Source organism: Cydia pomonella, chromosome 11 (assembly GCF_033807575.1).
Source record: "Cydia pomonella isolate Wapato2018A chromosome 11, ilCydPomo1, whole genome shotgun sequence".
Taxonomy (NCBI): domain Eukaryota; kingdom Metazoa; phylum Arthropoda; class Insecta; order Lepidoptera; family Tortricidae; genus Cydia; species Cydia pomonella.
The window spans coordinates 13,226,748-13,239,990 of NC_084713.1; the positions used below are offsets into that span (position 1 = coordinate 13,226,748).

General features: G+C 34.4%; 1 protein-coding gene and 1 long non-coding RNA gene across 2 annotated transcripts in view; both read right to left on the reverse strand.

The window, feature by feature from the left end:
- The window catches only part of LOC133522547 (uncharacterized), a 50,582-nt gene that overhangs the window by 12,537 nt on the left and 24,802 nt on the right, over nt 1–13,243 (reverse strand). The gene's annotated exons all lie outside the window — the stretch shown is intronic.
- On the reverse strand, nt 361–10,404 carry LOC133522883 (circadian clock-controlled protein daywake-like). Its single transcript, XM_061858344.1, has 5 exons — nt 10,246–10,404; nt 5,370–5,592; nt 4,666–4,796; nt 3,850–4,005; nt 361–565 (listed from the first exon to the last, which is right to left on the reverse strand). The coding sequence occupies exons 1-5, from the start codon at nt 10,304–10,306 to the stop codon at nt 414–416; spliced, it is 723 nt and encodes a 240-aa protein (XP_061714328.1). The 5' UTR covers nt 10,307–10,404; the 3' UTR covers nt 361–413.

The following is a 13,243-nucleotide window of genomic DNA, read 5'->3' on the forward strand; positions in this document are numbered from 1 at the left end:
GTGAAAACCGATTACGGTATCCTTAGCTAAAATGCATTGCAGAATAAATTAAAATGACGTTGCGGGCGTATAATAAACTTACCGCGATATGGTATCATTGTCACATAGTTAATTGATATTTTATAATCTTTATTGCATAGATAATGGTCAATTAAGAGTTCTGCTGTTAGTATCTCACGAAAACTATGTTTGAAATAAATTTAATGATCCTACTTATATAATTAATAGTTTGTCTCTTAAAATCTCAAACGAATGTTATTTTACTTTATTTATTTATTTACACTTTATTACACATAAAATATTTAGTAAAAATGGTGGAAGCCTTCAGGTAAACTCATAAGAAGATCGAAACATGGTACGTATTTTTTTTAACATTTTTAATAATCACAGCAACATATAAAATTACAGGTAAGTTAATACTGCGCAATGTCCTTTATCGCTACGCTTTTCAAAAATGTTTTGACATTCTTGAATATCTTCTTCGATGCGGAGTCCACGAGAGGCCGACCGAATTCAATGGAAATCTGCTTCCAGTTCTCGTTCAAAAATAATAACATGGCGTCACCTGATAAAAGATGAAAAAATAAGTTAGTAGTTACTACTACTACGAGTACTATAGTATTAACCTTAAGGGTATTTCAGGTCTATGAATGCTCACTATCTTCAGATTTGACTGCAAAAGTCGGTTTAACCTACTGCAAAAAAAAACATTGTCTTTCTATTAAGATTTCGGATACATTTTCCACTGTAATGTTTTTTGAAATAAACTATTCATGATTAAATTAAGTTTTTTAACTGTTTTCTATGGACACCGCCCGCCGCACTTCATGTTACACTTTTGAGCTTCAATAGCATAAATTAAGTTAGGTTAATTAAAATACATTAATTAGAGTATATTCTGCTGCCTTTGATATAGACCCAAATTATGCTTAATTTTTTGCATTAGAAAGAAGGGAAGCGATATTGAAGTGGTTTTCTAACCGACTTCAAGATTTCAAAAAGAGGAGGTCAATATCAATTCGGTTGTGTTTTTTTAATGTTTGTTACTTCATAACTCCGTCATTTCTGAACCGATGTTGAAATGTTTTTTTAATAAATTTATATATATACAGATTGGTCCCGTTTTTATCAAAACTCAGTTCTGATGATGGAGTCCATGAGGAATCGAAGGAACTCTTTAAATGTGAAAGGCATACATACAGTGATTTTTGTATTTTCGTCAACAAATCAAGCATTTACATTTAAAAAAGTGACATTTGATGAAGTGGAACTGCAGATGCTGATCAGAATGGAACTCTTCAACGACGTATATTTCCCGCTTGCCGATTTGTCGTCTTTGTTATGTTTGTTAGACAAATTAGGTTTTCAAGACACATTTTTGTCAAGCTCAAAATCGAATGGTAGAATCTATGAGAAATCGAGGAAACTCTTTAAATGTTAAAGGCATACATATAGCGATTTTTGTATTTTCTTTAAAAAATCAAGCATTTAAATTTAAAAAGAGTGACATTTGATGAAGTGGGACTGCTGATGATGATCAGAATAGAATTCTTCAACGACGCTTAGTTTACGTTTGGCGATTTGTCCACTTCGCTGTGTTTGTTAGGCAAATTAGATTTTCAAGACAATTTTTTTATTTCAGTGCATGAAATCCAAAATCAACACTAATCTTTCTTTCATCGGTCTCCCTCTTTGAAGTCGGTTTCTTTTCTTAAAAATTATTATTAAAAAACACTTAAAAATAATTCACGGCAATATAATATGTAGCAAGTCAACTAGCTATAGCCCGCGGCTTCGCCCGCGTAAAGCAAAAAAAAAAGGTTCTCAGTTTGACCCGTATGTTTGTATGAACGTATGTAAGTAGGTATGTATGTTTGTCCGCGATTATTAGATTTAGAATCATGTTCTGAAAAATGCATGAAGTATTCCACAACTTTATACTTGTTAAAGTACTTTCTTATGAACAACATTTTAGGCATGTTTGAAAGTGGTAGCAATAAAACCAAACTTTGAGGTGAACTAACACTGGAGCACGCCACATAGAACTGACCGTGGGAGAAACAGTCCTGTCGTATTATCTATTAGGATAACACGGGTCTCGTTACATACCTCAAAAGTTTAAAAAAAACCCCTTATAGGATCACGTGTGGCTGTCTGTCAATCCATCTAAACCCTGATAAACCATAGAAATAATACCCATGTTGATTTTTAGACTTAGTCACCATATTTCCCCCTTTAAGGGGTTGAATTCTCAAAAAACCTGAAACACGTGTTTACTCATTTATCGTTACGAATACTCTTGTAAAGTTTCGACTAATCTTGTTTCCCCATACAAACTCTGGACCCCCATTTCACCCCCTTAGGGGGGGAATTTTGAAAAATCCTTTCTTAGTGCACCCTTAGACCTTGTAAAGAACCTACGTGCCAAATGTCCCTCTCATAGGATCACGTAGGTTACGTGCCAAATTTGGAATCTCTAGAACCAGCGGTGTAGGCTGTGTGTTGATATGTCAATCATTCAGTCAGTTTCTTTTTTATATAGTGAATTTTGAAAAATCCTTTCTTAGTTCTCCCCTAGATCTTTTAAAGAACCTAGGTGCCAAATTTGGAATTTCTAAAACCAGCGGGTTAGGCTGTGCGTTGATATGTCAGTCAATCAGTCAGTTTCTTCTTTTATGTCCACATTCAACATTTTTCATATCTACAATATTAAATTTTAAAATCATTCAATGCCATTTTCGTAAATAACGTCCCAAAAAAAACATAAAAATGACACCCATATTGATATTTAGTAATTTCAACCCCATCGCACCCCAACAAGGGATTTGTATTTCACGTCCACCTCGTTAGATTTTAAAATCGTTGTTATTTTCGTAATCACCGACCCGATAAACCATAGAAATTTCAATTTGCTTCAATTCAATTGTTGTTTACTCTGAGAGTACGTCTGAATGTCTATCAAGTTTGACCAGTTTGACAGCACTGGCTCCCCTCGAATGCGGCTGACCCTTTCGAATGCGGCTGAAATAATACCCATGCTGATTTTTAGACTTAGTCACCATATTTCCCCCTTTTAGGGGTTGAATTCTCAAAAAAGCTGAAACACGTGTTTACTCATTTATTGTAAGGAACACTTTTGCAAAGTTTCGAACAAAATAGTCTAACTAATTTTGTTTCCCCATACAAACTTTGGACCCCCATTTCACCCCTTTAGGGGGTGAATTTTGAAAATCCTTTCTTGGTGCACCCCTAGAACTTCTAAAAAACCTACGTGCCAAATTTGGAATCTCTAGAACCAGCGGTTTAGGTTGTGCGTTGATATGTCAGTCAGTCAGTTTCTTCTGTGACGTCACACACACATTACATAGTTTGTCCTAAAAGTATGGAAGTCATTTTGACCCTGAAATATTGCGTTTATATGTATAGTTGTTGTATAATTTATTTTTCAATAAAATGTAAAGAATCGAACGGTACCATTTTCTTTTTTGTTTTTGAAAGTAAAAAAAAATTTTTTTAAACTTTGGAGCCTTGTATTTTTTTATAAAGTCAATATAATTTTTTAAAGTCCACTTTTTTATAATGGATGGCTCATTTTCTATCCATTTAGCTAAATTTTGTTATAATATTCAACATGTATCAAGTACCCAATTATACGTTTCCTCAACGTTTTATTTTGCACCGAAGAGTTTCGATTTATATCATATTTCACATGTTGGGAAAGAATTTTACGAGCCGTGGTCCGATCTTATGACCTCGGGTTTAGAGTCCGACCAAGCTAAGTTGGCAACGATTTTAATAGCCCAGCCGATTTAGATGCTTGCCAAAAGTATTATAAAATGATTTACTTACTCAGTTCCTTATTTCCATTGAAGAGGTTGGTAAGACTGAAGTGCGCGTTGTCTCTGACGTCGAAGTCGAAGGAATACTTGGTGGGGACCACGTATTCCTTCCCTTGCGCGTCCTTTTCAACTTCGTAGTGCATAAGCAGCTTGATAAGGATGTTTTCTGAAAACAATAAAATTCAACACGTTAAACTTATGAATTACCAATCTTTACAACTTTCTGTCTTAACCGCACTAAACCGAAACTACTTATATGACTTAATATGTATCCTATGATAACTTGGTTTTTCCATGACTTTGTTCACTAAACCAATGTCATCACATTCAAATGATGACATTAAAACAAATAAGGATTTAGCCTAGGTAAACACCGATTACACATACATTTTTGCAGTTACGCATCGAAATAAGATGAAAAACGTATTATGTAATTTCGTGTACACGTCCACAATGTAAACTGATAATTATTCATCATTTTTCAAACGAATCTAACTGGTGCCTTATAAAAACCAATTTACGAATTCATTGAAAAGTTATTCTGATTATAATTTGGCATAAATATTCAAATAACATATACCTACCACACATAGATATTATGTTACTCAAATGTTCATGCCAAGGCTCATGTTATTTCAGCATGTCGTTTTAAAATGAGAGCGTAACTTCTATTGTATGAGAGCGCCTTTACGCGGCGGGTTCGTAAGATTCGGCCAATTTAGAGTATCGCTGTTAGTACCTATTCGCTCATCTATATGTGATAAATTATTATGGCACAAAATTCTGCTGTTGAATGCAATACAGCCATGAATGTATTTTTGCTTACTCATTTTCAGTTTCATCTGTCCGTCACCAGTGATGGGCAGGATCAAGATCCTTCCGGAGGCAACGTAGTGACCCTTAATCGAAGCATCCATATGGAAAGATACCGACAGGGTCTTCTTTTGAAGATTCCATCTGGAAAGATATTTTTTTATACCAATAAATAATTTAATCGATTATAAAAGAGACAAGTATTTTATGTATATTACAAGTATCCTGTTCCTTGCAGATAGGCCTCGTACTTAGATAATCCATTATCTTAGACATCTGTTCGGCAAGAGGTACAGGAAAAAACATGTCAACTAAGTAAGTAAGTGTCAATAGTCTTAAAACATCATTGAACCTCGCGTAAAACTCGCATAAAATAAGTTAATTAATACTCGTACGTACTCATGTACATGCACTCAAGAACTATAAACAGGTATTAAGGTTCAGGTTATTATTTCTGATCAGCTCTCAGTTCTTTTCATGGCTCTCGAGTTCATAAAACAGTAACGTGAATAAACCGACTTCAAATCTGTAAATAAGTGATAGACTGCCCGTGAAACCAGCTAATACTTGAGGTAAGTTTAGGAAACCAATTGCGTTTTTAACACCTTTCGAATATAACTAATCCAATACCTCCTTTCCAATGCACAAAAATATCGAAAACTCATCATACGAAAGGCAGCCCTAATACCAACTAGGGATAAAAAATGCTTTCCTTACTTCACGTTATCAACCGTTGCTGTCTTCAAGCCCTTCAGTTTTCCTTCTTTAAGACTGAACTGGAGACCCGACAAGTCGAAGGCAACATCATCCATGTTCATAACGTCTAACACTTCCACTCCATGCTCAGGCAGACCCGACATGAACGAGGGGAAGGCCTTTTGAAAAGCTGGGGTCATGCATGCCGAGTCTTCGAGATTGCATTTATCCACACCGGGCAGCACTGAAAAAGGAAACAATAGTACTAAATGTCATATTTCGCCAAACCGTGCTTGAAACGAGCATTGCCCTGCTAAAAAGCGGCCGTAGACAAGATGTGTGGAATTTAATCCAGCCTACCTCTTATTTTAGCCGAGTAAATAGTATTGTTAAATAGGTATATTACTTATAAATTAAGCTTCAACTTGCACATTGACTCCTCGCTGACTACACAGCCCCCGTACCCAAGTTAGAGTTGGGATGCCGTTTCTACCAAGTGAATATCATAACAAATACATACTACGCAACGCAAATACAACCAATTGATTAAGCGACAAAAAGTTACATATTTAATTGGAAACGGACCATAATGATTATGACCCTCAAACAATTAAAGGCTTACTTAGTCCCATTCCTAATTAAAATACAATCGGAATTTACAGCAACCTTTTTACAAGTTGTAGGTATGCGAAATGCTATTACGGACTCAAGGAAAACCTGCATAAACTGCTTTACCTACTTCTTGCATCGCAAACGCAAGATCAAATGCAAGGTTGGCGAGTTGATGAGACCTTAAATCTCTTCAGGCTTCCGTACCATAAAACCATTAGCCATGGTTACTGTTGAAGCCTGATACTACGATTAATTCTCGAAATTGTAGTCAATAAAATGCTGCATCTGCAGATTATTTGTAAAGTTGTTACAAAAGTTCCTAGTGTTCCTACACTAACTAGGTCAATCCGTTTTGAGTGTTTTGACGGTAAATGGATAGCTATATTCATTTTGCGTACAATCAAACAGTCGTTCGCCCTAAAGGAAAATAAAATAATAAAAATTAACATTATGTTCAAAACATCTTTTATACTCGCTTTAGTCAAGGCAAGCGTGGATGCAAAGGACCAGCATCCATTCCGTGCCAATGACCTTGGATCGTGGATGGACTTGCCGTGATCATGACTTTCATTTGATTTATATTATATTCATTTTATTTAATTGAATTTTATTTTCCTTTATAACTATATTTTTATATTAAACTATTTTGTGCTATATTGCATATTATTATATTATTAAAACTTAAAATTTACACAAACAAACCGCTCCCCACCGTCCCGGGTGCAAAGGCGCCCATGATACTCGCAGCATTTCCACGCTGAATTACCATTTTTTTTCATTTGATTGTATTATGTCATCTAATGGGGTTTCCTCATTAAAAGCTTTATTTATACTTAATATAAAATAAAAGGAAATAAATCCCCGCGATTTTTTCCTGATATTCTGATCGTGTTACGTTAATTAGTTTAATTTAATGGGTAGGTAACTAGGTAATACCTAGTGTTTTTTCTATCTTAAATTAGGTACCTATCTTAGCGTAAGTAGGTAGGACTATTCTCTTGCATCCACATTGAATAATTGAAGTGAGTGAGTTCTCACATTGGAATAAACCATCCATATTAAGACATTTAAATAAAATATAATTGTTTGAAAAAATTCCTATTAATTATGTTTAATCGACATCGGTAAACCGCATTCAATATCTAATGAGGATCGATTAAATAGACACGTAATAAATGCAATAAAAAGGTCATTCATTTGTAATTAGCGAGATCATTAATATCTACAGGATGAAATCTTTAAGTGTTTGCATGTGATTATTCCGTAAATAAAACAGATATCAAAAAAATACTGACATCGAAAGTACGTTATCCAATGAGTAAAAAGAAAATCATTTTTTTTTAATAAAACTATAAATATCTAAAACATTAAGTTTAAACGACCCTACAGATTTAGTAGGTACGTTGTTCGTTGTGCCGTTTAATTGTAATAGAAATATTATTTCTTGTTTATATGCTTAATCGCTCATGATTAAATAAAAAAAATTACGTCCTTATACTAGTGGTTATGTGAGCTGTAGACCTCGCGATAAACTTTAAAAATGTAAAAATTAAAAAAAATAAACTTAAGTACTTCATCGAGTCATTACTATAGCGAACTCACGATGGTCATAAGTGTCATGGGCCATACCAGCGCCTAAATCCTTTAGGCCAATATCTGCCATTTTGTTTTTTTTTTTCTAAAAACGAAACGACAGAAATATTTTAATTACCAAACATGCTTGCAAAGTTTCACGAGAATCGGTTATAAAATGCAGAGGAAAACATCCGGACGTACGAAGACATTTTTGCTTGTTATTAGAAACTAATCATGTAAAGAAAAAAACATATTTCTATTCGTGCTAAAGTATGGGCCCTTTAATCATAATATTATGGATATTTTTATTAAAAAAAGTTATTAGTGTAATTTTACTCATTGGATAACGTACTTTTAATGCCATTTTTTTTGATATCGCTTGTATTTACAGAATAATCGCATGTAAACACTTAACGATTACACCCCGTATAGGAGAGCAATGCACCGACTTCTGACTAAATAATTGTTCCGTATGAAATTTGCATAGGTACTAGGCATATATGTACATATAGATACTGGTCAGGCCAGTTTTTAGGGTTACGTAGCCAAAATGGGAAAAACGCCGTCTGTCCATCCGTCTGTCCATATGTCGTAATCATTATACTCGAAATCTAAAAACTGTATGTTAATGTTTCTGAACATTTAGGTGTATTTTTGTACGCTACCTACTTAGTCCAAACGTTAAAATTGGAAAAAAAAATATTGTTGCACTCGATAGATGTAACTAAAAGTGAAAAAAAAAAAACATTTAAAACTGGGTCTTTAAAAACAACTTTAAGGTGTCTAAAAAAGTTTTTCGGTTAATTGAATATTTTTTTAAATGCTTGATTCGGAAGTATGAAAAATTGTGTTAACCCCTCTAACTTTTGAATTAGTCATACAAAAAAAAATAGAAGAAAATTAAGAAAATATTATAACTTAAATAATACTTTACATGAACATTGTTTTGAACGTGTTCGGTTAAGCCATCAATGAGTTTTATTTTAATAAAAATTCTCATTTGTATCAAGAGGACGTAAGTGTCGGGATGGTGTGTTTTTTGCTTCCCAGAAATTCATTGTCTGACCGTGTAGTACAGAGAGTGCAGAATGCATGTGCTCGTTATTGTTTCGGAATTCCACCGCGAGAGCATGTGACACCTTATTTAAACTCAGCGGGTATTCTCAAAATGGCACTTGGAGTTTTTAAAACCTCCGAGCCAGAGTATCTGTATGATAAGTTCACATGGCGCGCTAGCAGGTCGAGCTTGTATGGCATCAGATCTGTTTGTAGCGAATTGGTATTACCACGTCAACATACTGCTGCATTTCGAGGTAGCTTCAAATATACAGCAACGAAATGCTGGAATAATATACCTCCACCCCTCAAAAACTTAAATACTGTAAGTAGTTTTAAATTGCGAATTAAGCAACATCTTATAGCAATACAAATCACGCTACCTCCTGGTACTAGAGCCACGCCGTCATATTTATAATGATAATATTTATGCACCTTATGTCTTTATTTATTTATTTTTACCTTTTTAAGTATATTTGCACGCATGTATATCTTACATTATGTTATCTTTCTCGTATCAATCTTATAAGTTAATATACTTTACTTTTCATTTTAGCTCACACCACATTAGCACTTGTTTTGTCCAAATTATAATACATATAGTGTACACTCAAACATAATAACATAACTCTAAGCCATTTAGTTTCCGACTAACAGCGAGTAAGGGATAATATATCAAGGGTCTGCCTGAAAACCAGCGTTGTAGTAAATACACTGCAACACTATGCTGAGGCAAGCTCCTTTTTAACACTCATGAATATTTCTCCCTCATATATACAACTCAATTTCTTAGTTTTTAAGTCTGAATTTAAGGCTTATTTGTATTAAATGTCACTGTCTGTTAACTCTGCCATTTCATGTGATGTTGAATAAAAATTTTCTATGTCTATGTCATTTTTAAGGCAACTGCACGCTTTGTGCTTTCACGAGGAAAACGAATTCTGAAGCCCGCTGAGTTCTATGAAAAACTAGGCAAGGTCTTTAAGTATTTATTCAAAATGACCGTCCACCATCCGCCGCCATCAGGCGGGCCGTATGCTTGTTTGCCGGCGACGTAATAAAAAAAAGTGAAGTAAGTTTTTGGCAAAAAGTTAATTTTTGGGACAAGCTTTTATCCCTGCAGTGGCAGCATGGTTGCATTTTTATCGCTTGTCACTATGCCCATCACTTCGCACTTACTCACTTGTTAGAACGTGACAGGCATGGTGACATATAATAAAAAGCCGACCATCTTAGCCCTACTGATTGTACATACTTTTCTTTCCACGGGCAACAAATACTCATTAAGACAATTCTAAAACCCTCTAACACAATTAGGTTGCGTTGTTTTATCACAGAGTTCCCATGGCCATCTCCTGTATCATTAGATCAGCTCTCTATGTCATCCGATTAACATATGTATGCAAAATTTCGTTTCAATCGGAAATCGGGAAGTGGATCAAATTTAGCTTCTACGATTTGACCCACACTAACTAACATACATAATTACATACATACATACTAACAGGGCGAGTTAAATAAAAGCTTGTTGAAATGGAAAATATTAAATAAAAGTATAGATAATACCTAGCATATTAACATTAGTTATTTCTTTACTTTTATCGAGTCAGTAACATGCTCATATCAAGATGTATATTTTATATAAATACTTTACCTGCACAGTAAACGAAATTCACAGCTATTAGAGAAACGACAAATTTAAATATAACACCCATGTTGTAAATAAAATCCAACAACAATTATTCAATTACACTAGGTCTTTGGTGGCGCTCTAAATCGAATGTGAGTCGGGAATCATCGGACCTTCATTATATATAGGTCTCGAATATAGTGTCTCGGCGACCGCTGCGCCACTTAGGTCATTATAGCGTAGTGGTCATTTTCCGACAATTATAAACAACTAGCTGGAACATATTATTATATATAATTATATTATTATTCTCCACCAGCGTTGCGTCTAGCTGTTGTTTGAGACGCCTTCTTCGTTAACAGTAACTGTTGTGGACGCAGTTAAGAAATAATTGATAATATCGGAGTCAATCCAAAAAATAAATATAAAATTGTAATGGATAGTAAATGCTTCTTTACTCAATAGTTTTTATTTTTACGTAGGTCTTTGTTGCTCTGCGGTCTGTGACGGATTAATCCGTCGTTAGCGTTGAACCTGCGGTTCGAAAGTATCCGTCGTTAGCGTCGAAAAGCTCAAAGATTTACGTTGTAGTGTACTTGTGTGTTAAAACCAAAAGAACCGTGATAACCGCCCACTGTTAGGGCAGAGAATATGTTTTATCCTGGTCAGTTTACAATAGCTTCCCTTAAAAAAAAAAACGAGCACCAAAATTTCTCGAAATCCCTATTTTTTTTATTCATTATGATACGATCTTTTCGGATATTACACATAATCAGATTGTGCTTGTCCGAGTTGTTCAAAGGGAAAATGAAAACCAGTTTAAGACACGGTCAAATGTACAGTAATAAATTATGTTGATAGGTATAGCTTCTTTTCCAAAAATATAACGATGTTCTGGTAGTTTCGTGGGACCTATACATAATGCAAAAAATAAAATAATAAATAATTCATGTGAAAAAAGAAATTACATATTTCAACAATAAATACTGCACTTATTTCGTGCGATACTCGTATTTAATAGTCAAACTTCACTTTGAGGTACCACACCAGCAAGTTAATACAGCTAAGATACATGTCTTGAAACAATGTCTTATCATCTATGTAGCCCCTATAACATTTATCGTTGTGGTAAGCCAGTGAAAAAGGAAAAACGTGAGAAACCAAAGCAAGTTTATCCTGGGCAATGTGACTCTGGTAAGTAAATAACCCGAGTGACATTAATAACTAGTTCTTGCATTTACCTATGTCAATGCAAACGCATTCTGGTTGAACTTGTTCAATGTGATGATATCGGAGTCCGTTCAAACCTCGACAGGAAATATAAGAACAAGGTTATTGTTGCCGTTGCCACCATCTTTAATGCCCCGTAAGTGTTCTGCTCTCACTCTCACTGAGCCTGAAGCGAAGCGTAAGCATGAGCGAGATGGATGTGCGTGCTCGGGACCGCGGATATCATGTTTTAGAATTTTAATTTATAGTAAGTTTTACCAAAAAAAGTAGTCTCAAATAAAATTCCACATCTTAAGAAACAATTTTCATATTTAAAATAAATTAATATGCTTGCGTTTTAGACCTAAATTCGTGATTTTTCTATATCCAGCGAAAGTCAAAAATCAGGATTTGAATCGTTGCAGTCACTTGAAAAAATCCTCAATATTGTTAATTAATTTTTTGGCAACCGTATCATGATCTAAAATTGCAGTACGATTTTTCAAAAACTCTGTTCTTTGAATCTACGGCACCTTAACGCGTTCTGAACAAATAAAATAATTAGTGCAAACCGGAATGTCATCTTGTCCAACTTGAAGCCCAACTAGGGAATACCACCATATTAAGCACACTCGCACATATCCAATGATAACATAACTAACCGTACTTAGGTTATGGTAAGTATGTTCTTAACAGTATGTTGTATGCTGAGATGACGTGCATTGAGGAAGCTAAAGAGTTCGCAATAACTTTCGAGCAAAAGCGTTATGATCAAATAATCACATTTTGGGGTCCCGTAGTCAAAATGGAAAAAACGGAACTGTTACGCTAATTTCGTTATATCCCTCTTTCTCTGACCATATCTCTCGGCCATTTTACTTGAAAACTATATAATGTACACACTTTCAACCCCTTTTTAACCATGTTAGAGGATACTGAAATTATTTTTCTTACAACCTATCTAATATTGAGTCTTTCTTCCTACACATTTCAAGTCCCCTAACTACTCAATTGTTTTAGTTACAAATTTTCAACCCCCTTTTAACCTCCTTAGGGGAAGAATTTTTAAAAACGCTGAAATGACTTTTCTTGTATTTCATCAAAATATCTTTTAATTTATTTCCCTAGCTTAAAATAAAATTGGTCCCTTGTGTCTAGTAGTGTGTGTATGTGTGTCCCTATTATACCTAGTGTCTTCCTACGAAGTTTCAAGTTCCTTACTCACAAAAATGTCTGTTCCCGATTCAAATTTTCAACTCCCTTTTCACCACCTTAGGGGACAAATTTTCAGAAACACTGAAATTAATTTTCTTGTATTTAATCAACATGTCTTTTTACGAAGTTTTAAATCCCTAGCTTAAGCTTAGATTGGTTCTCCATAAAAACTTTCTGCCTCTTTTTAACCCCCAATTGCTAAAAACGCTGAAATCACTTTTCTTTTTGTTTTAATTTAATACATTTTCACGAAGTTTCAAGTTCCTAGCTTAAAATAAAACTTGTACCATACAAACGTCCAACCCCTTTATAATCCCCTTAGGAGTGGAATTTTTCAAATTCGCTTCTTATGTCTTAAACACTTTATAAATGCAACTTAGTGTGCACATTTCAACTTTCTAGCTTTTATAGTTTCGGCTCTGCGTTGATGAATCAGTCAGTTAGGCAGGACACACGCATTTATATCATTATATAGATATGATATGTATTTTTTTTAGCAAATATCATCCCTATATTCCAACATCGTTTTACTAACTTAAGTATTTTGTATTTTCGAACCTCGTGATTGTGATATTGTTGTGTTGTGATCGAAAGTGCA